Source organism: Oryctolagus cuniculus, chromosome 7 (assembly GCF_051225735.1).
Source record: "Oryctolagus cuniculus isolate XC-2025 breed Fujian yellow rabbit chromosome 7, ASM5122573v1, whole genome shotgun sequence".
NCBI classification, from domain to species: domain Eukaryota; kingdom Metazoa; phylum Chordata; class Mammalia; order Lagomorpha; family Leporidae; genus Oryctolagus; species Oryctolagus cuniculus.
Genome location: NC_142873.1, coordinates 73310824 through 73338549, shown reverse-complemented (window position 1 = coordinate 73338549; position 27726 = coordinate 73310824). Strand labels below are relative to the sequence as shown.

The 27726-nt window shown below is 36.1% G+C and overlaps 1 protein-coding gene across 4 annotated transcripts in view; it reads right to left on the bottom strand.

The window, feature by feature from the left end:
* Positions 1-27726, bottom strand: part of DPYD (dihydropyrimidine dehydrogenase) — a 962066-nt gene that overhangs the window by 919170 nt on the left and 15170 nt on the right. For all 4 annotated transcript variants that reach the window (XM_008264835.4, XM_089337036.1, XM_089337037.1 and 1 more), the window contains exon 2: positions 2171-2281. In XM_008264835.4, the coding sequence (XP_008263057.2) occupies positions 2171-2281 (111 nt within the window). The remainder of the gene's footprint in view (positions 1-2170; positions 2282-27726) is intronic.

Sequence of the window (27726 nt, the reverse complement as noted above, 5' to 3'; positions counted from 1 at the left end):
CAAGTACTTTCTGTTGTCTTTAAGAGCTTTGATTGTTTAGAAAACACTGAGTCATCTGTTTATAAGATCTAAGGGTTTTTTTCCTTCAACCATGTAATTTTCTGTATTGTCTTTAAAGGTTTTTGGCACTTCGGTTAAATAGATAACTACTGTCTCACAGCGAAATTTTTTTTAAAAAGTAACAAAACAACCAACCATGAGAAAAATTATAAAAGAGTAAATTGAGACACACATATACAACAAACACCATGGGATGTCACAGGAGAATGTGCCACCTATACACTAAGGAGAGAGGTCTCAAAGGAAATCAGTCTTGGGGACGGTGTTGTGGTATGACAGGTTAAGCTGCGACGTGCAATGCCAGAATATCATATGGGCACCAGCTGGAGTCCCAGCTGCTCTACTTCCAATCTAGCTCCCTGCTAATGCACTTGGGAATGCAGTGGAAGATGGCCCAAGTGCTTGGGCCCCTGCACACTTACGGGAGACGTGGATAAAGCTCCTGACTTCAGATCAGTCCAACCCAAGTCATTGCACCTATTTGTGGAGTGAACCAGTGAATGGAAAATCTATCTTTCCCTCCTTGTAACTGTCTTTCAAATAAAACAAATCTTTAAAAAACAACAACAACAAAGAAATCAACCTCGCTCACATATTGATCTCACAATCCTACCACCCATAATTATGAAAAAATAAATTTCTGTTGCTTAAGCCACCCTGACTGTATTAATACAAGTATTAATGAAAAATGCCATAGATACTGTCAGATTGCTTTTCTAAAACTATGCCAATGCATATTTGATGGAGAAAAGCAATGTCACAGCACCTTTTCCAATTACAAAAGATGATAAAATAAGAAACTTAACTTATAAGATCATATTATGGGATAAAAATGCTAATTTCTATAACATAATAACAAGCATAATAGAGAAAGACTCAATTTCTAAATAAAATCCTGACCTTAACAATAATTTACCACCTTTAAATGCAAGAAGTCATCTAACTTCTCTGGATTATAGTTCTCGCATATTTAAATGAGAGATCCAGACTTGACAGTCTTTAAAAGCTAAGTCTGAAAATCACACAGTACTTTTTACAAGGCCCTTCAATCGTTCATAAACACAGGCTCATGACTTATTGTCAGCTGTTCCCCTGATGGAATTCGGACCTCACTAGTGTCCTCACAAAGTTATCTAATAGGAGTATCCTGGTGGAAAGCAATGCTCTCAGAAATAGAGCCAGCAAAACTGAACTCCAGTTCCACACCTGCTGCTAAGTGACTGATCTTCCCAAGTCAAATTGTTTCTATTTCTGTTTCTTTTTTCACTCAAAAAAAAAAAAAACTTGCTGGGTGGTCAGTGATTTCAGGAAATTAAAAATTACATAAACATGAACACATATCATCAACTGCCAAGCTCGTAATGTAGAAAGGAATAAAGAATTATAAAAAGTAAACTAAAATCATACATAGTATTATAAGACAGTACATGCAAAGCACCAACACAGCTAAGCTCAACTCAGGAAACATCAGTAGCTGCCTCATTATTTTTGGGAAATTCAGTAAAAAGGGTTTTCCTTCCAAAATTTAGATACCCCTAAGACTGTATCCAAATACTGCCTTTGAAGTTATACTTGTATCTCATTTATGGTATCACCATCCCAGTTCAAATTGTCTAAGAGGGCCAAAGAAGATTCTAGCAATCTGTAATCTCAGAGAAGCACTCTTTTTGCTCCTGCATTGCAGTTAGGAAAGTTAAGGTATTCAGACTGAACATCTAATATTCATCTGCTCAACAAAAAAGTATTTTCAAATAGTTTGCACATACATGTGTATGTACAAGCTTCTTCATAACCCTGTACAGGTAATGTGGAAACTCTTCCATATAACTGTGCTACTGTACAAAACAATTTTAAGAATGGTAAAGAGGTTACGAAAGGTTAAAACCTTGACACTGAAGTCATTTATGTGATTTTAAGTGCTTTAGAAGATGTTTTAGAAATAGTAAAAATACATATTTTTAAGATTCAAGTATAAAATAGCTAGGATAAAAAAACTGCAGCTGTATTTTACTCAAATTTAATGGTATTTCTAAGTGTACATAAAATCTTATCTTAAAATGTGTGGAATGAGATCATTTTCACCATGAAGCCACGTGTCTGTGGTACTTACAAAGCAATTCTTATCAGGGTTTCTCTTCCAATGTTTCTTGTCTAACTTCTTGGCCGAAGTCGAACGCAGGGTAGCATGAGTTTGGATTCGAGGATTTAAGGCCAGAATGCTCTGAAGACAGGATAAACAATGAATAAACATATGTATGCTGGCATTATGAAAAATTAAAAATTTTAAGGAGGACCCCCCCACACACACACACACAATATCCTAAAGAAACACTTAAAGTCTTACTCTATGTAAGAGAGGACTATATATTATTTAAAATAATTAGAGAGGCTGGCACTGTGGAGTTAGTTATAGGCTAAGCTTCCACCTGTGGTGAGGATATCCCATATGAGCACTGGTTCATGTCCTGGCTGTTCCTCTTCTGATCCAACTCTCTGCTGTGGCCTGGGAAAGCAATGGAAGATGGTCCAAGTGCTTGAGCCCCTGCACCCATGTAGGGTAATCGGAGGAAACTCCTAGCTCCTGGCTTTGGCCATTTGGGGAGTGCACCAGCAGATGGAAGACCTTTCTGTCTCTCCTTTCTCTGTAACTCTAATGCTCAATAAAATCTTTTTAAAAAAATTAGAAAAGTTACCAAGATGACATTTGAGAAAACTAATGGAATGAGCATTTGGTACAGCCCTTAAAATGTCACTTAGGATGCGCACATCCTACATGAGTTCCTGGGTTCAAGTACAGGCTCCACTTCTGATCCAGCTTCCTACTAATATGTATCTTGGGAAGCAACAATTGCTGGTGAAAGCAGTTGAGTCCTTGCCCCTGGTGTGTGAGATGCTGATTAAATCCCTGGTTCCTTGTTTTGGCCTGACACGGCCCTTTCTATTGATGCATTTGGGAGTGGACCAGTAAATGTAAGACTGGTATCTCTTTGTCTCTGTCTCTGTCTCTCTGCCTTTGAAATAAAAAGTGGAAGGAAGGGAGGGAGGGATGGAAACTAAGTGAGAAATCCTGTATTGGTTTTAATTAAAAAGGGAAAAACATACAGTTTAGTATGGAAAAATTATTATGGAAAAAATTTTAAGGAAAAAACAAACAAATAAGAAACCTTGATGGTATGAATTGACAAAATCTTAAAGTATATCCAAAAGGTAATATGGCTTCTCAAAGAGTCACCCTGGCTTATAGCAATAGACTTATGCTAGACAAAATATGAATAGAGTAATTTCTATTATATTTTCTAATTTGTCAGAAAAAAATTTTGACAAAGAAATTTCAAGAAAAACACAAACTATACTTTCACCAGCTGAGAGGAACACGATGGCAAATTCTTCAGTTTTGTACAACTAACAGCTTTTTTCCAACATCCTTCCATAATGGTTACACGTAGGAAAACAGTACATGAAAACTGAAGAAAAATCTAGAGAAAAGATTTAGAAGAGATCTGAGATTTTTCAGCAGTTGAAGAGATTTCACATGGAAGACAGATTTGTTTTATATTACAAGAGAATGCAGAACCAAAATTGTAGAACTTAAAGGAGAAAGATTTAGGTTCCGCTAAGAAAGGGGCAGCTCACACTGCATTACAAATCATATCAGCCAAATGAAAATGATGCTCCTCTTCAAAGTCTCTCTCTTCCAGTCAGTGTTCCCTAATGGATACCTGCCTTTTGTTCTAGGTCCCTTAAACATCTCTGCCAGGACATACCAATCCAAACTGCTACCCTATAAAGTTTCTTCCATCCTAAATCATGAGTGGTTGGAGTTGAGCAATTATCTAATTCCTTTTCATCCTTAAGTATCTGATATACAGAACCAAGTAGACAGCATATGCTTCTGCCCGTGAAATAAGTGGTTCCAAACTGTGAGTTTGGTTTTTAATTACTACGGGTCATAAAAACCTTAATAAAACACTGATCTTTGGCTTCCTCTTACACAAAATGGCAAAATACCTGGATCAGAAGACTGTAGTAAAAAAATAAAAGTATATAATACAATGTTTTCTAAACTACTGACACTTGAAAAACTAGAATGAAAACAGAATTGAGAGGTTATGTATAACAGTAAATTTCCATTTTTTAATAAAGTGATCAGTAAGACTTTAACAGGGATCCTGAAAATTAGATTCCTAGTAGATAGGACCAACTCCAAGATCATCTTCCAAAAATAGCTTTATGTTTGGAATTTACCCAAGGGAAATGAAATCAGCATATGAAAGAGTTATCCGTACCCCTCATGTTTATTGCAGCTCAATTCACAATAGCTAAGGCATGGAATCAACCCAAACACCCGTCAACTGAAAACTGGATAATGAAATTATGGGATATGCACACCATGGAATACTACACAGTAGTAAAAAAAAAAAAAAAAAAACACAAAATCTGGTTATTTCCAACAAAATGCATGAATCTGGAAAACATCATACTCAGTGAAATAAGCCAATCCCAAAGGGACAAATACCATATGTTCTCCCTGATCTGCGATAATTAATAGAGCATCTAAAAAGCAATCTGTAGAAGTGAAATTGACACTTTGAGAAGCAATGACTTGAACAGCCCTTGAGTGTTGAAGAACAATTCTTTTTTTATACTATTTGTTGAACTCTTTACTTAAGATAATCATATGTGTATAAAGTAATACATATGTGTATAAAGTTAACTGAAAATAGATCTAAGTAAAAATATGAGCGGGAATAGGAGGGGGAGGAGGAAAAGGGGTGGGAGTGTGGGTGGGAGAGAGGGCAGAGCAGAAAGAATCACTATGTTGTAATTATGAAGTATATGAATTTTATAACTGTAAAGTTGTATAGTTCTGCTTACATTCCTATGGACTTACTTCTAAGGGTAAGTTTAAAAACTTGCCATGGGAACCCAAATCCCCTTAAGCTGGGTAGTTAAAACAGCATTTTTTTTTTTTTACAGATAGAGTCAGACAGCGAGCGAAAGGTCTTCCTTCCCTTGGTTCACCCCACAAATGGCCAATACAGCTGGTGCTACGCCAATCCAAAGCCAGGAGCCAGGTGTTTCCTCCTGGTCTCCCATGTAGATGCAGGGGCCCAAGCACTTGGGCCATCCTCCACTGCCCTCCCGGGCCACAGCAGAGAGCTGGACTGGAAAAGGAGCAATCAGGACTAGAACCTGGTGCCCATATGGGATGCTGGTGCCACAGGTGGAGGATTAACCAAGTGAGCCACGGCACTGGGCCTAAAACAGCATTTTAAAAGTTAAAGTGATCATATGGATAGGATTAATTGTTAAAGTGATCATACACATAGGATTAAGTGTTTGGTGGCAATAATAGATAGAATTCAAAAGGAGTGAATGCTCCAAAATGGGAATCAGTCCATACAGAAGACTCACAGAATGACAATCATTTTTAAGTATCACTCTGACCTCAGAATCAGTCCCTAAGGCATTCTGGTCTGGCTGAAAAGCCCAGGAGAACATTTCAGGCATGGGAAGCCAAGACACTGTGGCAACAAAATGCCCTACATGAAGGATCTCTGTGAGTGAGATCCTACTGGAAAGAAGTGGTCATCAAAGAAGTATGCACATTTCTCTGAAGGGAAAAGAGAACTTCCACTTTGCTTATGGCCTTGACAAAATATTGAAGGAGTTTGTGGATTCAAAAGGCTTCCATAGCCTAGGCAGCTCACATCAAAAGCCTTTGGTGATCACTGACATGTTAACTGTTAAATCAACAACCAGAGTCATTGTGCACTAATTTCCCATGCAGGCCCTCTGTCCCTAAAGAGTTGTATTATGAGAGTTAACAATAAAACTTGTTCTCAAAGATTTATTTCATTTTAGTGTATTAAGTGGAGGATATTCCTATGTCTCATAATTTTTGTTATGCCAAGCTGTCCAACTCCATTGCTTGTTTTCTTATGTGCTACTTTAATTAATGATAAAACTTGTTCTCAAATATAATTAACAGATCATGTTCATCTGTTTCACATATAAAAATGAATTATTACTGATATCAACAAAGAAATATAAAAAATACCAAAATAAATGAATATATCAATGAAATTATTATATTACTAGACTAAAAATGTTTTCCACTATGTATTTTTGCTGTAACTCCACAATAAATTTACCTAATCATGTAGTAGGTAATATCCTTGCTTATTTTATAATAATATTTACTAAATGAGAATATGAAAGTTTTGAAAATCATATAAACTGCTGTATTATAAAAATATTAGGTGAATTATAACAGGTGACTAAGATAAATTTGATACTTCATATTCTTAGATAGTAAGAGGTACTTCATTCTGTGTTTAATTGATAATACACTATTCCAAGTTTTTAAACTTTAAAAGTGTTTTCACATGAATTATTAACTTACAAATAGCTACTTTTTGTCATTATTTTGAATTTGCGCATAAATTGAGAGTGGTTGAGTAAGCTGTTTTCAATGTCACTGTTAATATGCAGAAGGAAAGGGCCATAATTATTGAGTACTGGGTAAAGCCACTGCCTGTAACACCTGCATCTCATAGTAACACCAGTTCTTGTCCCTGCTGCTCCACTTACAGTCCAGCTCCGTGCAAGTTCAAACTATGAAGGGCATCAGAGGATGGCCCAAGGAGTTTGGATCCCTGCCACCTACATGGGTGACCTGGAGGAAGCTCCTGACTCCCAGACAGGCCTAGCCCTGACCATTGTGGCCATCTGGGGAGCAAACCAGCAAATGGAAGATCTCTGTCTTTGCTTCTCTTATAACTCTTCCAAGTAAGTAAATAAATCTTTTTTTAAAATATGCAGAAGGGACTGCATTAGAACTCAGTCAAATTCATCCAAAGATGGAGTCAATTATTTAAAGGTTATTTTTGGGGCTGGCACTGTAGCATAGTGGGTAAGGCTGCCATCTGCAGTACCGGCATGCCATGTGAGCACCGGTTCAAGTCCTGGCTGCTCCACTTCCTATCTAGCTCTCTGCTATGGCCTGGGAAAGCAGTAGAAGATGGTCCAAGTGCTTGGGCCCCTGCACCCATGTGGGAGACCCAGAAGAAGCTCCTGGCTTTGGATCGGTACAGCTCCGGCCGTTGCAGCCATCTGGGGAGTGAACCAGAAGATGGAAGACCTCTCTCTCTCTGCCTCTCCTTCTCTCTGTGTAACTCTGACTTTCAAGTGTCTAACTACATGAGGAAATATTAAATATTGAGTAACTCAACAATTAATGTCAAGTTCTGTGTTAAGAAAGCCTTTAACTACTGCTGACCAGCTCCAGGTAAAACAAACATAACGGAAAAATTAGTAAAGCGAACCTGCAGAACAAGTCTGTAAGAGATTATCAAATGAAGAAACATTAACTCAAGAAAATCTCCTAAAAGTTGTTAACATCGAGATTCGATGGCACTGGAAGTAGAATCCATCTCTGTATTGTCTCTGTCTCCTGGAGTGGGGGGCAATACTTCCATTTAAATAATGCATAGCACTAGGTAAAAGAAACCAGTCAACAGAATATTTGAACATGATAAATCAAAAGGAATGAATAGACACTACTCCTCCTTAAAAAATACAGATTACACATTTTTCTCAAGTTTATGAATTCTCTGACCACCTACCAGGTTAAAAAAAAAAAGAATCAATGAACTTAAAAGAATTATATAAAGTACTTTGTCAACAATGTAATGAATTAGACATGAGTAACAAAGAAATTTGGGAAATGTACAATATGGATAAATACTTAAATATTACACTAAGTGAAAGATGCCAGTTTCAAAGTACTATGTGTGTTGTATTATTCCATTTCTCTAAAATATTCAGAATAAGCAAATCTGTAGACCCAGAATGTAGATCAGTGATTGCCTAGGGATAAGCACCTGGCTCCTGCCATCGGATCAGCGCGGTGCGCCGGCCGCAGCGCGCCGGCCGTGGCGGCCATTGGAGGGTGAACCAACGGCAAAGGAAGACCTTTCTCTCTGTCTTTCTCTCTCACTGTCCACTCTGCCTGTCCAAAAAAAAAAAAAAAAAAAAGAGGAAAGTGGAGGGAAATAAGAAGCAAATTCTAAAGGGTACATGCTATCTTTTTGTAATGATGAAAACTGTGGTGATGGTGGCACAGTTCTGTACAGACAAGGAAAGGTCTTCAAATTCTACACCTCATATAGGTGAATTTTGTAATGGATGAATTAAAGCTGTTACAAAAAACATTCCACTAAATTCTACATTTAGTAGATTAAGTAATATACTATATTTTTTTTAAATATCAACAGTTCTTGCTTTATTGGCCCAATGTAAATATAAGATATTTTATTAATTCCTATATACGGTAGACACAATAATTCTTCACTCTTTCCAGTTAGATGGCTGTGTCTTCTGGATAATAAACACACAATGAAGCAATAGGTTTGCTATTCATAATGATGAAACACCAATATTAGAAAACAAAAGCTGATATTAAAAAATCCAAGTAATCTCATTTTATAGCAATATTTGAAAAATTATAAATATTTTTACTGTTCCGTTTGTGCTTGAATCATTACTAATTTCACATATTAATTCAGATTAATAAAAATCATTTTTTTTTCAAAGGTGGTTATACTGGCCAATATTTTAAGCAAACAAACTGGGTATCATGCAAGGAAGATGGCTGCATTTATTTTAGTATTTACTTCCACAGTACATATTATGATAAATGAGTATGTTTATCTATGTCAGCATAGTAATGTAACTTTTAAGAATAAACATTCTGAATGTAATTTATTGGCTGCTTATCAGAGCAACTTTTCTTTCACATAGCATAAGTAGAAAGTATAACATAACATGAAATATTGGGTTAACCTTTTGCAAAAAGGCAGTAAGCTGAATTCAATGGATCTTGGGTAAAAATAAATTGGATTGTGGAGAATGGTTACCAAGGATTTGACTTAATAATATCCCAAATGAAAAGTGGTAAAAAATAAAAACACAGGACATGAGTGGTTGAAAGTTGTTCAAAACAATCTGCAAAAGCAAGACTTTTTAAAACTAAAAGTCAATATCATCAATAAGCTAGCAGAATAATGCAAGAGAGTTCTAAATTGCATTCTTCCTAGGAAATGACCCAAGCTAAGTTTCAAAGGGTCAGAGTTTCCTCTCTGGATAAACTGAGCACATTAAGAGACCCATTAACCCTTTCAGATATAAGATATATTATATGTATAGAAGCACATACTTTACTCTTTTCAAATAATTGGCCTGCGGCTTTCCCAATCACTTTCAGCACCACAATAAAAATATACTGTTGATTCTACAGGCAGAAGAACAGAATTTGAAAAAATTTAACAGTATTTATTTGGTTTAAGAATTGACAGAATATGATCCAGAGCCAAATGCACATGAGATCAAATCAGAGTCATGTGTTGTTACTGCTTTGTGGGTTAACACTATTCTGGGTGGCAGCTGGAGAGCTGTAACACAAAAACTAGAATTGTATATTTGAAGAGTTCTTTCCCAGAGAACACAAAGAGCGGCCCATATCAACAACAGGCCTTCACTTCACAAATAAAGGCACTGAACTTGAGCTCTAACATACTGGAACTTGAGTATTTAAGAGTTTGAATTCAACTACAGTAAGCCAATTGATCAATATGTCCTCTTTCTAAAAATGTGTCTTTTTTATGTGACAATATTGGTTATCTAAACATAATGCACCATTAAGCAGCCTTTGCCTTTTAAATTTTAAATGATATACAAATGCTCCATATTTAATACTGGTTATAACATAATTCTGCAACATTAAAATGATATGCACATGTTGACATTTTTTAAGTTGAAGAGTTTTGTCTTATCCAAATTATGTCTAAATTTTACCTTTGATAGTTTATCCTGATTTCTCTACGATTCATCTCCTACCTTCCTTTGCATAAGGTTAAAAAAGAAAGAAAAAGGTGGAGCGGGAGAGAACATTTACAGTAAATTGGCCAGTTAGAATACCCACATCTCACAATGGAGGGCCTGGGTTCAACTCAGAGGTAACAGTGGCCACTCAAGTAGCTCAGTTCCTGCCACCCACATGGAGACCACAGTTGAGTTTCTAGACCCCATGTGTCCCACTAAATCCTCATTGTGTGGCAGGCATTTGGGAAGTGAGCCAAGAGATGGCAGCTCTCTGTCTCATCTCTTGCTCTATTAAGTAAATGGAAAATTTTAAATATTTAAAAAACAAAAGCAGTAAAAAGCATGCTTTTCTCATTTTTTTCATAGTTTGGCATATATACTTTGGTTTAAATACAACATTGTATTGTGTTATCATTTTTCCCTAAATATTCTTAGCTAACAGGAAAAAATACCTATCAATTAATCAAATACTTGTCACATTCTTTCTCATTTCTATCACTTGTCATGGTATAAAGTGAGTTGAAATGACACCTTAGGAACTTACAAAGCTGCCATTGCTTCTGGGATAAACTCAGAATGGATGTGACCAGTTTCTTGCTGGAAGGGAAACAGAAGAGGAGAAAATGCACCTCTATTCTGATTTCCAGGACTACACTTGGGATACAAACAACCTAAGAGTTTGAAGTCCTGGGAAACCTATGATTATCCATACTGGTCAAAAACTGTTCCATTTTCTTAACCATTTTCTCAAAGATTTATATATCTATTTGAAAGACACAGTTAAAAGAGAAACACCAGAGAGACACATCGAGAGAGAGAAAGAAAAAGAGAGAGAGAGGTCTTCCATCTGCTGATTCAGTCCCCAAATGGCAGCAATGGCCAGGGTTGAGCCAGGTGGAAGCCAAGAGCCTTGGAACTCCATCTGGGTCTCCCACATGGGTGGCAGGGGCCCAAGCATTTGGATCATCATCCACTGCTTGCCCAGGCACATTAGCAGGGAGCTGGATTGGAAGCAGAGCAGCTGGGTCTCAAACTGGTGCTCATAAGATGCCAGCATCACAGGCAGGGGCTTAACCCTCTGCACCGAAATGTTGTCTGCTTTTTTTTTTATTACACTAGCTCTAGACAAAGGCCTATTTTCCCTTTGTGTGCAATGACTAACTCATAAAAGTTAACAAACAATTGATGAAGGAAGGAATTTTGACAGGCCTAAATCTTACAGCTTTCATTTCTATCAAGTATTCACTGAACAATATGTGCAGTGTTTGATGTTAAATTTGGACTTAGATCATAGCTGTATTATTTTTTTCTGATCATTGAAACTCTCAATCTCTCTACTTCTTCAACTATAAAATCAAGATTAGTCAGAGTACTTATCAAATGTGACCATTTTGAGATTAAATAAGATAGAACACAAAACTGTCCATAATAATACTTGCAGTAAGTACTTAGTACATATTGTCTATTAGTGTGTGTCAGATCTAGGTTTTAGTAACCAATCAATGTGCATTCATGTTCTTACATCTTTAATTTTAAATATCAGATGGCAGTCATTTTTTAAAAACTACAACAATACAGAAAAAGATGAAGGGAACAGGTGAAAAGGTAATTATAAATAAGACTTTTTGAGAAACTGAGATGTATTTCAGGTGAATCCAAATCTTTGAGCTATGGTTCTCAGGACTTACCATTGCCCTAGGGCCTATAATTTCAAAAGAAAACTGTGTGAAGTTGTAATATGCTCTTCACAAATTAACATGACAGTGTGGAGGACAATGGCATTCAAACACAGACTTTAACATCCATTTCCTACATACAGCAATGTAGGTATCATTTAATAGCACACTTTACTATATATACCTTGTGAGTCATCAGGTCTAACTTGTTTGGGAAAATTTACATTATATTTACTTCCCAGAAAATAGAAGTCAGAAGAAAAATCATGAATTTATAAAACATCAAAAACTCATCAACTGATAATAAACACTTTCAGAATGCCAGTCATATCACCTGAGAAATTCATTTCTATCAGACAAAAAGTTAACACAAATAAAATAATTTATATACCTAAAAATATCACATCTATCACGTCCCTCTTCTACCCAACAATATAAGGTCTGCCACATGAACCTCAGGTCTTGGTTTTACAAGGCCCAGTATGAGACTCACCTTCACTTTTAAAACACACACCAACAGTCACCTAAATGCCCTCTAACAGGAAAAAAAAATGTGGAGGGGAGGTTTTTCATTGTCTTTCTGAAAAGGTTAAGAGCTCAAACAGGATAACATCTGATATGAAACTCACAAATGTTAATTCAAAACTGAGCATTCAACAGTGGTAACTGATTATGACAGACATGTTGTATTATTCTGATTAAGTCACTATAACAGAATATCATGTATTGGGTAATTTAAACAACAAAAACTTTCCTCTCAATTCTGGAGTCTAAGAAGTCCAAGGCCAAGGTGCCAGACATTTTGGCTCTTGGCAAGGACCCTTTTCCTGGCTTGCAGATGACCACAGCCTTGTTGTATCCTTAAATGGAAGAAAGAGACAAGCTTTCTACTGTCTCTTCCTATAAGGGCACAAGTTCCAACAAAAGGCCCCAGCCTCAGAACTAATTACCTCCCAATGGCTAATTACCTCCCAATGACTCCATTTCCAAATATCACATATTAGGGGTAAAGGCCTTAACATAGGAATCTTGAGGGGACATAAACAATCTATAACAGACATGGAAAGTATTCTACTACTTGTTAAAATATGTAAATACTGTTAATGTTACAACTTAAAAGATAGCTTTAAGATTTCAAGTGATATCATTTGGATTCTATACCATATCAAGAAGAAACTTCAGAATATCCAAAGGCAATATTATATGTCATTGCTTAAATCTAAAAAAAATAAAAGTTACCAAAGAATTGACATTAACCATTAACTATGTCTTCCTTTATTCTTTATATAATCTAAATAAAAATGTATCAGTAATACATACAGTAATATGCAAATATGTACTCTACATATTTTCATTACAGGAACTAAAAGTATCATGTGTAAATACAAGTTTATGTCAAAAATATATAAAAGATGAGAACTGGCACTATTGCCATTTTATTAAAAATTTTATTACTTTGTAAACTAGTTTTAATTGAATATGTTGCAAAGCATCTATGCATTATGTATTTAAATTAAAATAAATACTTAAAAAAGACATGACTAGGAAAATTCATATTAAAGCAGCATCTGTGATTGTAAGAGTTGAATTATATGTATTAACCAAAAGCAACTGAAGGCAAAATTTTGAATGGAAAGAAATGGTGGGGATTTTTAAAATTTTTTTAAAAAAATCACTCAGGGCAGGCATTTAGCCTAACAGTTAAGACACTCACCTCACATATCACAGTCCTTAGACTGGATTCCAGGCTCTGGCTCCAGACTCCTACTTCCTGCTAATGCATACCTTAAGAGGAGGGGGTGATGGCTCAAGTTACTGAGTTTCTGCCACTCATGTCTGAGACCTGTATTGCATTCCTGGCTTCCAGTTTTGGCCCTAACCAAAGTGCTTGGGGAGTAAACCAGTATGTGGCAGTGTGTGTTTCTTTCCTTCATCCCCTTCTCCAACTCCCTTTCTTCCTTCTTTCTCTCCCCATCAAATAAACAAAATAAACTTGAAAAAAAAAACAAAAAAATTCACCAGTTCACTAAGAAATGAAGAAAATCCATATAATAAACATTTTACCACAAAACTTACTTTACAGAAAATGTTTGGATGCTATGTAGAAGGGACCTTAGAGAGCCTTTTTCAATATAATGAAAACTATTAAGATTTACCTTTAATTTATTAGATTCTGTGTACAGGACACAATGATTTACAAAAGAGCCTGTTCATAAGACCAAGGGTCATTTTAATTTAAGAGAGGTTAAGTGTATAGCATCCTGCTAAAAATACACCACCAGCAGTTAACAAACAGGAAAGCTGGAACGTAAGGCTTAAGAAAGCAGAAAGGAGCAAGACCTGGGCTGAAATGATTGATCTTAGACTTTTTAAAAATTGGAAATATTAAATAAGTAGAAGGGTTTTGAATTTTACACAAAATTGCAATAAAACACAGACTAAATAGTTACCTTTCATCTATATGGTTACTGCCCAAAGGACACTCATATGGGCCAGCAAGTGATTTTAGAAGAATTAAAATGATCAACAATGACTTTTGATTTTTTTTTAATTAAGAGACTATGACAAGTATTCTTTTGAGAAGTATAGGAGTGAGGCACACAGAGCTGAGAAGTTGGGGAACAGGGAGTTTGGATGAACTGAGGAGTCAAGCTATTTAAAATCAAAATATGCAATATTTTAAAACATGTTATTATTATTCTGTAAGTGGCAGTGTAATTCTCATCTCTCCATGATATTTATGCAGTGTTCATACTCAGGCCTCACCCTCCTAACTAGAAATTCATTTCTTTTGCTTTGCCATATCTCACAACATTAAAATCTCTCTAATCTCTAGCTTTTCTTTTGTGACTTCTATTACTCCTTCCAAAGTCAAAGAGGGGTGCCTGGACCTCTCTTGTGGACCACCGGACTCTTTTTCCTTGGAAAAAGTCAATGTTTGCATTAATTACTGTACTTCTGAAGTCAAGGTTTGTACGCATATTTTTAAAAAAGATTTATTCACTTATTTGAAAGTCGGGGTGGGGGGGTGGAGTCTTTCATCTGCTGGTTCACTCACCAAATAGCCATAATGGCGGGAACTGCGCCAATCCAAAGCCAGGAGCCAGGAGCTTCCTCCAGTCTCCCACACAGTGCAGGGGCCCGAGCACTTGAGCCATCCTCCACTGCTTTCCCAGGCCATAGCAGAGAGCTGGATCAGAAGTGGAGCAGCCAGGACTTGAACCAGTGCCCATATGGGATGCCAGCACTTCAGGTGGAGGCTTTACTGGCTAAGCCACAGCACTGGACCCTGAATGAATATTTTAAACCCTAAGATATATGCCTTTACCTACAATCAGCCACTTCACTGAAGACCAAATAACCACTTATATTCCACTGTGATCTAAATTTCTTCACATCAAAAAACAACACACTGTCTTCTTACTCCAAAATTTTACTTTCTCTCAATTTCTGCCAAAAACATCACCAGTTCTGTAAATGGCACACTACTTCCCTTATGCTCAAATCCTCATGTCAGTCAGTCCGTATCAGTCATATCTGGTCTTTTATAATCTCTATTTCTCCAATCTTTTGCAGATCTTATAAAATTCCTGGATCATAAAAGAAAAGTCCTCTCCTAATTGGACTACTCATTTTAACTCACTGCTTTCTTTTACATGATACAGTTGCACACAGAAAGCTAAAACAGTTTCCTGTTATATACATAATAAAAACCATCATCTTGCAGTTCAATCTGGTCTGCTCTACCACTCCAATATATTCCTACTCTAGCCAATTTGTTGTTTATTAAACCTATCTACAAACCTTTCCCATACTTTTGCTTACATCATTCCTAATGTCTAGAATGCAACCAATTTAAATGAGAACCTTAAGTCCTGAGAATTACTTCCTCCAAAAATTAAGTTCCCAACCCTTGAATTTACATTGTTCCCATGAACTTCTAGAGAACCTCCTGCCATCATCATTTGACAAACAGGATGTGTGTGATACCTACTAATTATTAATATGTAAGTTCTTTCTCATCAACTGTTCAGTAAAATTTTCTAAAGCAAAGAGTTTTTTAAAAATCCTCTGTCCAAGCCGGCGCCGTGGCTCAATAGGCTAATCCTCCACCTTGCGGCGCCGGCACACCGGGTTCTAGTCCCGGTTGGGGCGCCGGATTCTGTCCCGGTTGCCCCTCTTCCAGGCCAGCTCTCTGCTATGGCCAGGGAGTGCAGTGGAGGATGGCCCAGGTGCTTGGGCCCTGCACCCCATGGGAGACCAGGAAAAGCACCTGGCTCCTGGCTCCTGCCAGGATCAGCGCGGTGCGCCGGCTGCAGCGGCGGCCATTGGAGGGTGAACCAACGGCAAAGGAAGACCTTTCTCTCTCTGTCTCTCTCTCTCACTGTCCACTCTGCCTGTCAAAAAAAAAAAAAAAAAAAAAAAAAAAAAAAATCCTCTGTCCGTTAATTCGCATAGTACAACACATGTAGGACAGAGGTCCTACAGTATTCAAACAGTACTTTATAATTTGTGGGTGCAGTCTGTTGAAATCTTTACTTAGTATATACTAGGTTGATGTTCTGTCTATAAAGAAAACTAAAAATGAATCTTAACGAAGAATGGGATGGGAGAGGGAGTAGGAGATGGGATGGTTTGTGGGTGACAGGGTGGTTATGGGGGAAAAAAACTGCTACAATCCAAAAGTTGTACTTTCGAAATTTATATTTAGTAAATAAAAGTTTTCTAAAAAAAAAAAATCCTCTGTCCTCGAGGCTGGCGTTGTGGCACAGCAGGTTAACCCACTGCCACCTGCAGTGCCAGCATCCCACATGGCATTGGTTCATGTCCTGGCTGCTCCACTTCCAATTCAGCTCCCTGTTAATGTGCCTGGGAAAGCAGCGGAAGATGGTCCAAGTGCTTGGGCCCTGCATCCATGTGGGAGACCCAGGAGAAGCTCCTAGCTCCTGGATTCAGCCTGGCCCAGCCCTGGCCATTGTAGCCATCTGGGGTGTGAACCAGAAGACAGAATACCTCTGTGTCTCTCCATTTCTCTAACTCTGCCTTTCAAATAAATAAAATCTTTAAAAAAAAAAATCCTTCTGTCCTCAAAACCAAGATTACTTCATTAACAAGTATTATAGCAAAAACAAACCAAAAAAAAAGGTTATCATGGAAAATCATCCATAGCAAAACAGTCTCAAAAACAGCAACAAGCTTTCAACAAATTTTCAGTGGAGAGTAGGAGGACTTTAACAGCAATAGAACACACAGAATTCTATTTTCTTCTAAGGGTTCCTTCTACTTGGGAGGGCCAAGGAAACACCATTCAGTCCCTGTCAGCAGTTACAAAGATTTTAAGCCATTTAATCATTAACTACTTCAAAATAGGAGGTCAGTGTTTTCCCTCACTTTCATTTGAAGGTTTAACCCACTTGCTGAAGCAGCAGCAAAACACTGAACTGCACAATGTGCTCTGGGGTAATAGGACTTAGGCAAGAAGTTCTGACAAGTAAACAAAGGAATCACTACTTGCCATTTGCTCTTAAAATGTTCAAGGGTCAAAACTTTGGATTTTATTATATAACAGACATCTCCAAGCCCATGAAACACACAGAGCCTACAACAAAATAAACCACAGGCTATTGGAGGGAGCAGACTCATACAATAAAATAAAGTGCCTTAAGTTTGTTCACAAACTACTGAGAACCAGAAGAGAAGTCTAGGAAACATTAGAGATGAAGACAATGTACTTTTAAAAACTATTGATCTTTTAATCTTTGCCAAAAAAAAAGAGAGAGAGAAACTTTTAAGAAATCTCCCACTGTGGCTAGGGTTGTGGCATAGCAGGTAAAGCTGCTTCCTGAGATGCCAGCATTTTGTGTGGGCATGGATTTGATTCCTGGATGCTCCACTTCTGATCCAGCTTCCTGCTGATGTGCCTGGGAAAACAGCAGAGATGTCTCAAGTGCCTTGGTCCCTGCACCCACGTGGAAGACCTAGAATAAACTCTGGGCTCCCGGCTTCAGCCTGGCCCAGCCCTGGCCATTGCAACCAGCTGGGGAGTGAAACAGTCAATAGAAGCTGTGTCTCTCCTCCTCTCTCCCTGTAACTGTGACATTCAAATAAATAAATCTTTAAAAAGAAAATCTCCCTTAAGAGAATGAATGATTTGTTATTTATAACAATAAAAAGCTAGAAAATAGGTACCTGACACGAAAATAAAAATTAAGTTATGGTCTATCTACAATGGAAAAAAATCCTAATGATAAACATATACATACAAACACATATACATCATATACATTAAAATCATGTTGAAAGGGTTATTCATTGATATGAAGAAATATTCTTGATATCATAGAAAGTTTTTAAAAGGAGAAATCAAATCTATATCTAAAATAAGACCTGTTCTATTAGAAACATAATTACATAAATAATTAAAATAAAATTGATGTGAATAATCACTATTTAAATCATTTTCATTTTATAATTAACACAATACTTTACATTCTTAATACATTTTGTCTAAATGCCTAGAGAGAACAGATCTATTTAAAAAATATTAGCTGGTGGAAAATACGCAATATGAAGTCATACTGAAATTCTCCAATTCCTTAACAAATATGACCTAGCAATTTCAAACTATCGACATAAACTCTCGCTTAAAATAATTTAAATTTAAAGCAAGATACAAAGAAATACTACCTTTCTTGCTACTCTTCAGCTGTAATTAAATACTAGTTGATGTAAACTGGTTTCTGTCCAAGCATCACTAAAATTAAGTCTGCATCTTCTACGGGGCCTTAGGATTTAGGATGTTAGAGTTCAAATGTACTTTAAAAATTGACATTTGAATTTCCATGCTAATTCAATAATCTTGTTCCAAACACTCATTAAACAATCAATCTAATTTATCAAAAAATGAGAATGTTTCAAAAAGCTTCTGGGAAAATAGAAGTTAAAAATAAGTTTATTCTGGTGCATACAAGAAAGTGACTTACTAATTTGAGGGCAAATTATTGACAGCCTATCCCTGGGGATGTACAGATTCCCCAGATCTATTAAGTGCATTATACACATTTCCATTAACTTTTTGGATTTCCTTTGTACAACAAACAGTTCTCCTTTTTAAAATATATAAACATAAATTAATGAAAATATCATTAGATAAATGGAAAAATACATGAACAGTTCCTAGAAGAATGCATGTAGCCCTCCAATTTAAGAGAACAGAGAAATGTTCAGTCAACCGTTGAGGTTTGTGTTTCTGCCCATACCATTACTGGTAACGATCTTGTCAGGTCTCTGATGATGAACACATTGCTCAATACTCTGATTATCAAATATTTTACTTTCTCCTGTTTAGTGCTTTGTTTTTCTCTGTAAGTACCTTTTAACCATAGCTTTACTGACATATAATCCACTTACCATACAATTCACTTATTTAAAGTGTACAATTCAATGTTTAATATATTCAGAGGAATTCAGCATAGTCAATTTTAAAACAAGAAAAAAACAAGTGACTATTAGCAGGGATTTCCCATTGCCTTCAAACCCCTAGAAGTAAGCAAACATTAGTCTCCTTTCTGACTCTATGGATTTGTCTATTCTAGACATGTCACCTAAGTGGAACCACAATATGTGGTCTTTTGTAACTGGTTTCTTTTACTTAGCATAATGCTCTCTTATTTTTAAATGCTGCACTTTACTTTTACAAATTTTATAAATCCCATACTATATATTTAAGCACTTTTTTAACTTTTATTTAATAAATATAAATTTCCAAAGTACAGTTTATGAATTACAATGGCTTTTCCCCCCATAAGTTTTTTTATTTAATAAATGTGAATTTACAAAGTGCAACTTTTGTATTGTTGTGGCTCCCCCCCAACCTCCCTCCCCTCTCCTACCCCCTCTCCCATCCCGCCCTTCATCGAGTTTCATTTTCAATCACCTTCATATACAGAAGATCAACTTAGTATACACTAAGCAAGGATTTCAACAGGCTAAGCAGTCAACTCTTTTAATGAGATTTGATTAATAAGTAAAAATCATATATTTGCCTATGTAGTTAATATTTTTGCAGTTCTGGGCTCCCTCATGTCAATCCATATTTCCACCAAGTACCATTTCCTTCTGCCTGAAGGGCATGATTTTCCTTAACTTACCTTAGGTGAAGGTCTGCTGCTTATAAATTCTTTCAGTTTTTGTTTGTCTGAAAAAGCCTTTATTGCAACTTGGTTTTTGAGTGCTAACTTCACTAGGTGTAGAACTTCATTTCGAGAGTATTACTTTCCTTTTATTAAAATGTATTTTATTTGAAAGACAAACACACACACAGAGCTCTTCCATCTGCTGTTTCACTCCCCCAAATGCCCACAACACCTAGGGCTAGGCCAGGCTAAGATCAGGAGCCAGGAAATCCATCTGGGTCTTCCACATGGGTAGCAGGGACCCAAGTACTTGAGCCATCATATGCTGCTTTCCAGGATGCATTTTAGCAGGAAGTTGGATCAAAAGGTGAGGACCCAGGACTCAAAACAGGCCCTCGGATGCCAGATACGGGCATCCCAAGTGGGGAGTCAACCATTGTGCTAGACACCTACCATATCCCCAGTGTTTTAAACACAGCTTTTTTGCTGTCCTCTCACTTGCACTGTGTCTAATCTGAAATCTGCTGCTGCTTGTGTTTGTTCCTCTGTATGCTGGACCATATTTTTTCATTAATTGATCTTTCTCTTTGTCACTAGTTTTGAGCAATGTGATGCTTTCATGAATTTGTTTCATTTTTTTTTTTCCTATTTTTTCTTTTTGGAAATCAGTGGGCTTCTTGCTCTTACAGCTTGTTTTTTCTAAATATTATTCATTTCCCCCACTCTATCTCTCCTCCCTTGATAGATTATACTTCCATGGATATTAGACCACTTGAGGCTGTCCCACAACTAATGATCCTTTTAAATCTTTGTGTATTTCATTTTGCATGGTTACTATTGTTATATACTCAAATTTACTATCTTTTCTTCTGCAATGTCAAATCTGTCTCTAATTCAATTCAGTGTATTTTTCAGCTCAGCTATTATAGCTGTCTTTATAAAAGTTCAATTTGGGTCTCCTATCTTCCATCCCTCTAGTTGACTTTTCAAGCATACAGAATACATAATAACTTTTAATATCCATCTCTGTGAATTTTAATATCTGTCAGTTTAAGATCTGTTTCAATTAATTGATTTTTATCCTCATTATAGATCATATTTTCCTACCTCTTTCCATGCCTTGTTATTTTTAATTGGATGACGAGCATTGTGAATTTCACCATATTGCGTGTGGGATGTTTTTGTATTAATAAATATTCGTTAGTTTTATTCTAAGACACAGTTGAATTCTTGGCAAAAAAAAATTGATCCTTTCAGGTCTTGATTTTTAGGTTGTGAGGTGGGATTTGAGTGGCATTTGGTCTCTAATTATTTCCCACTATTAAGCAAAGAAATAATTTCCTGAGTAATCGATGTCTTGCAAATCATGAAGGTTTCCAGGAGGAATGCTGGGAACAAGCAGTACTCCTAGACTTGTCTGAGTACTAGCTACTCTCTTCTAATTCTCTCATATTTGTCTTTATGCAGCTATAGTTCATTTTCTCATCTGTAGCCACCGATTATTATTTTTTAAATTACACCAGCAGGATGCTCTGCAGATGTCAAAGCTTCTATCTGAGCAGAACTCTCCTTTCTGTTAAGGTGTTGCACAAACTCTAGGCTATGTCATCCCTGGACTTTTAGCTGTGCCCTCAATTGAGGGAATCTACCAGGGTAGGTGTGGCTTCTTCCTTCCTGAAATAATAAGCTGGAGAAATACTTGGGTTCTCTTTTGTTTCCCATTACTCAAGAGTCAAAAGGTTTGCTGTTCTAAAAGCTAATGTCTTGAAAAAACTGTTTCACATATTATATTCCTTTTTTTTTATTTCAGTTAGAAATAAGTGCAAGAAAGAGTAAACTTGACAGGATGGCTATGCTCAAATCCTTCATGTTTCCCATAAAGTACTGTTTTCCAAAGTTATTCATGCCCAAGCTGGGAATATTTTTGGAGAAAAGAGCGAATTTTTAGGTCTAAAACCTTGGGCTATCACTGTACCAGTTTGACTAGTTGATGTTAACAATGTGATTAATGATAAGTATCTGTTCTTTTCTCTGGTGTTCTGGAGCTCAAGTAACTGAAGTAAGTCACACACCAGGGCATGCTCACCTAATAGACAGACAATAAAAGACTTAAGACACCCAGGCTGGGGTGAGCTTCCTTGGTTGGCAACACTTCACACTTGTCACACATCATTGCTGAGGAAATTAGGTGTGTCTTGTATAACCCCATCGTGGGAGGACATCTGGAAGCTTGTGGCTGGTGTTTGCGGGACTTCGATCTATGTGCCTTTCACCTTTGCTGATTTTAACCTATCCTTTCATCTTAATAAAATGGAACCCTGAACATCACACACTCAGAATACATGCAGTGAGTCATTTAGCCCAAGTAGGGTCTTGGGACCCTCACTACAAAATGTAAACCCATTCTGTATAATTCCACCTTGAGTGATGTAAAAGAATCCTATCATAATGGCTACTCTCTCCTACAGACCTTAATTTGAAGAGGGTCTTAACAAAAAAAAATAAGAAAAGTTTTCAGAATCACAGAAACTGATTTCTTTACTCACTTTTATACAGGAATCTTGGGTGAAGATATTTATACTTGATTATGGAATCATGGGATTTAAAATAGAAAATGTTAGCTTATCACAGATATTCTTGCATGAATCAGCTCCCTCAGAATATCCCAAATGGGCCTCAGGAATCAGTCAGTAGAGTTAACTATGGCAGAGTTAATCAATTATCTCAGCATCCTTTAGCAAATTTCACTCACATTTTGGGAGCCATACGAGGGCACTTTAGAAAGTTTGTGGAAAATGTAATTAAAAGAAGTTTATTTTGGTACAAAAAATTTTTACATCTACATGGACTTGTAGATCTCAGATAAAGATGGTAAGTCCCAGATTTTCTTGAGGCTAAGACATGTCATTCAACTAAGTGCAAGATTATGAGATATAATTGGAAGTGTGGACCTTTTAGGGAATCTCATTAAGGGGAAGAGTGTCCTTTCCTTTTCCTCTTCTTCCTTCCTTTTGAAGTGTTGGCTTTTAACTTGAACAAGGAGGTAAACTTGAGGTTGCTGGAGGGCTAAGACAGAAACCTGTTGACAACCAAACTGTACTCTTTGCCCTGTAGACTGCATCTCTAGACTTCTAGAGATATCAGGAACAAATAAACTACTGTCTTGTTTCAGTTATTAATATTTATTTTTTTCTTCATTACACCTTATAACCTGGCCATGACCATATCTGAGGTGACTCTGGTGGCCACATACATAGGGCAAGCACTGATTGTCCAATAAAGGTAAAATATTCAGAACCAGGGTGTATATAAGCTTCAAAATAAAAGCATTTGGCTTCTGTACGTAAAGACTAATGGGAAATCACATCAGCATAAGTTGGTATTTTTCTTTAAATCCATCAAGATGTCAAAAATCCTACACCAAAAATTACTCATTTCAAAAAATGATCAATCAAAATTTTGTTGTGCCAGCCAGCAAGAAAAAAAAAGATTCATTTTAATCTCCACTGATTGACTGCTAATAGGTTTCTCCATTTTAACTGACATAATTTTTTACAATATAGCACAATGATGTGAATAAAAATTTCCCAATGCTCCTTTGTAAGCAGTTCTTTGTTTTAAACCTATAACCATCCCCTACACCTAACTCCTTCCCCACAATCCATACTCCCACTCTGTCTTAAACTCTTCCTACCAGGCTATAACAGATAAACACGTCTGTGCTCCCAAGATACATCAAGGCAAATATCCTAGCTCTAACAATATTCTCCTACTTAATGTTAGGATTTGTTATCTAATTATATAATTTAACAAGAAGACAATTTAACTCCATTTTTCTCAAAATTTTATAATGTCTCATTTGAAAACAAGACAAATTTTTGTAATGTCCTTGCATTAGATAACTGTTTATAGTACCTGATGTGGGATGAGGACTTACAGCATACCAGGTACCTAAGAGTTTTTCCAGTTGATCCACTCAAGAATCCTATGGTACCACAGATATTAATACTTTGTTTACAGATGATGAAACAAAATCCCTAGGTTGGGCAATTTGCACAGCAAGTGACAGATTATGACTCACTTGTTTTGGCTTTGGATGCAATAGTATTAATACCACTCCAAACTTCCTCCACGGATGGCAATAATGGTAGCTTCATATTAATTTGTGTGTTTAATTCAAGGATTTTCATTGCAAATATTCATTGTAAATACTAAAATCAGTTTTGCATTGGTGCAGACAACTATAAATAGACCTGAAATAAATCAGACTTAGAAAATTCTATCAACTGTCTGCTAGGCACAAGACTTTTCAAGCCCCTTTGTATTAGTCATATGTTCTTGATCGAAATGAAGAGGAAAAGGCAAATCTGATATATGTTTAAGAAACCCCAGAAGAACTTGATGACAATGAATAATAAGTTGTAAAGAGACAGATAAATAAATGCACCTCACATCTGTAATTTGTGATTATAAGGGGAATGGTAGCCACAGAAAACAAAACGAGGGCTAGATAACTGGCATAGGAAAAAGTTTTCATTTATTTTTGGCACCTTGCTTAAATGTTCGTGTTATCTCACAAATGAAATAGAGAGCAAAATAGAAAATCACAGTGAAATATAGCATATTCCCATGCTTTTTAATTGTTGATTTGAATTAAGTCCAGACATTTTAGCTGAAAAGCTAAGATTTTTTTTTTCCTTAATTGCAAAAAAAAAAAATCACAAATGCTCTGGCACCAAAAATATAGCTTACAACTTGGAAATGTCAAGTAACACTACTTCCATTATAACAAAATTCCATATTTAACATTTATCAATTTATAAAAGTTTGTAAATATATTAAACCCTCAAATCCATGTATTCCAACTGAAATCTACACTGCCTAAAATTTTCTGTTTATATGCCTGCCTGTCCCACAACACTTTGAACTTACCGAATGCAATGACTAGCAATTGCTCATCTCAGTATCTCAAGCAACCATTACAAGGCATAATATGAAGGATGCTTGCACTGAATTAAACTGCACCTCCTTAGAGTTTAAGAGCCTTAAAAGAGGACTGGGCCCTCCATTTACATATGGCCCCAGTCGAGAGAAAGGACAACCCAAGTTAAAGGCACACTCAAGATTAAGACCAAGTATATTGACACCATTACATCACAACATGCATACAAAAAGACCGCTACAAAAAGGGTCCCGCATACTTTGATTTATGCTCTGTCTTATATTGCTTGTGCCCCTAAACCTGACTGGAAGCCATATGTAAAACTAGAATATAACCAAGAATCAGAGGTCACATGAATAATGAAGACCAGTGACAGATACAACTGGTCAGAAGTTCAACGTTTCACATTTACTGGGTAAAAACAGAAATCAGTTTCCACAGTGAAGATTACATGATCCCTATATTTAAAATAATTCTTTGAGCATTAGAACTTTGCCATTGCCAACAAAATATTTTTTATCTCAGAGATGGGTAAATTATCACCATCACAACCAATACAGTTTCTTGCACTTCAAGTTTCACTTTTTAGATTCGCATTGAAAGTAGACTTAAAACAAATTTATATTACTAAATAGTCATGATTTTCATCAAATTAGTAGCATGACTTCTAGTGAGATTTCTTTATTATTTTATTCACAGAACAATTTGTAAGAGGAACATACTAAACAGAACCACTTCTTAAGACTTTTCTTAAATGGAGCACACTACCATGAGACAATCAGCTATTATTCTCCATTTCAATCTAAATAACAGTTATCATTTCCAGGTGTTTAAAAAGAGGCACTTTCCATCACTGCATATGATCTATATTTTCTACAAACTTTCCTGTCATTTAAACTTATTGAAAGGTACAAACATTCTTCCAAAGGATGATCAGTATTATGCTGTAATTAAAGTTGCCGTGCTGCCATAGGAGAGAATTTGACTTAATGGAAGAATTTCTATGATGAAAATGAACAAGAATGCCAATTAATCACTTGACAGAATTGCCTATGAGCAACATTCATGCTATTTAACACATTAAGAGTCAAAGACTAGATGACTGAACTCCTGTGGTACCTCCTCTAAAGTGGAATAAAAACAAAGTACTAGAAACAATTCGCATTTAACAATATTACGGGGAATGCAATATCTCAATTTCCTTTGCCTTAAAAGTTGTTACAGTGAGTATGTATTTTTATTGGAAGAAGTAAAGTTTCATTCAAAAGAAATATATCCCCTTAATAATGTTGGCCATGGAGCTGGATGATAACATCTGTCACAAACTACAAGAATGGTGTTTTCCACAATCTGTGGATCAATTACAGATTACAGTTACAAAGTAGAATTTCTATCATAATCAGAATCTTGAAACAGGCAGAACATGTTAGTCTAGGAAAGCCATATTGGCATAGACTAAAGAAATATCCTTGGTTATTAAGGTATACATCAATACAGCAGTATCTTTAGCATTAACTATATCTTTTTTAAATTATTCCTTAGAAAAGTTTTCTTGATATTATAAATCACCTTTTTCTTCACCTTCAAAGCCATTATCAGTCATTTAAAATTAGTTCAATTTATAGTAGAGGAACCTAGAAATCCAAATATCCAGTGTTTTTAGATCTGAATGTAAAATTAGGCAGCCTTAAAAAATTATACTTTTCTAAGACTTCTAGGCAAATGGCCAAAAGATAAAATTAAAAATGTCCAAAAATTTGACAGTGAATAGAAATTTGAATCTTACCAGCAGATGAATCAAAAAGAAGTAGCAAAAAGTGTTGCTTCTCAAAGGAGAAGTGAGAGAAGATAGAGAGGCGTAAGTGAGAAATCAGCTCCCCAGGGCACTGGCAAGATGATGATTAACATCTCTTTTAAATTCCACATCCTTATGGCTTAAAACATGCAACAGAGGATGCACTGGTCCCATGGCAATCAGGAACTCCACAACGGAAGGCTTGCCTCTCCCCTCACCCCTTCCCACCAATTCCCAACTAGTTGTTTACCAGCACAAGAAAGAGCAGAAAAAGGAACCACTACTTTTCTTTAAAAGCATTTCTTTACTCTTTAATGTTTATTATTCCTCATGAAATTTATAAAGTATCCCCATATGCTTACAAAGACCACAGGTATCCTGCTCCTTCTCTACCAGGGAGAACAAAGGTTAACCCTCAAAGACAGCTGGACCCTCATCAGTCTGGTGATGGTACCACAGGAATTTATATTCATTTCACTGACACTTCTATTTTTTTGCTTTACCACAAACCGCCAGCCATAGAGACTCAAAGTTCTTTTCCTTTGTCTTTGTACTCTTCTAAAAATTTGTTGTTCATTGATAAAGATGGTATATAAGCTAGAATTAAAAGACACCACTAGGAAAACTATTTGTTCTGTGTACCTACTCTGTATATTCAAATATATGTAATAAATATATGTTAATAAACTACTATTTATCTTTCTCTTATTAACCTTTCATAGCAGGGGTCCATTCCAACCTATTGGGTGTTATCACCAGCCTACAGTTAGAAAACAATGTTCCATATCAACCCAAAATGATTGCTGATTAACAAGCACTAGTGATCTTGTGTAATCACATGACAAATAGCCTAGGCAATATAATTTCATTTCCCCAGGAAAGTTGGTTTAAATGATTAAAGTTATTAAATTCAATTTGTATTTATTTTTAAACCATAGGTTTTTATGAGTATATAATTTTAGAACTGATAAACTGAATAATTATATAGATTCTGGATTTTTTCAGAGTAATATAACTAGACAATTGTTTTGTTTTGAACCCCGAAGTACAAATTAAAATTACCCAATATGTACCTCTACATGTTTGTCATTATAGCATAATTAATTCACAATTGTACAAGACTAAAGATGCAAGAAGGGCACAGGTTAAGCGAAGTTAACCTTAGATCATATCCTTGTAATTACATTTTTTAAGTCTTCAAATGGGAACTGGGCTCTCAACAGTGACATTATC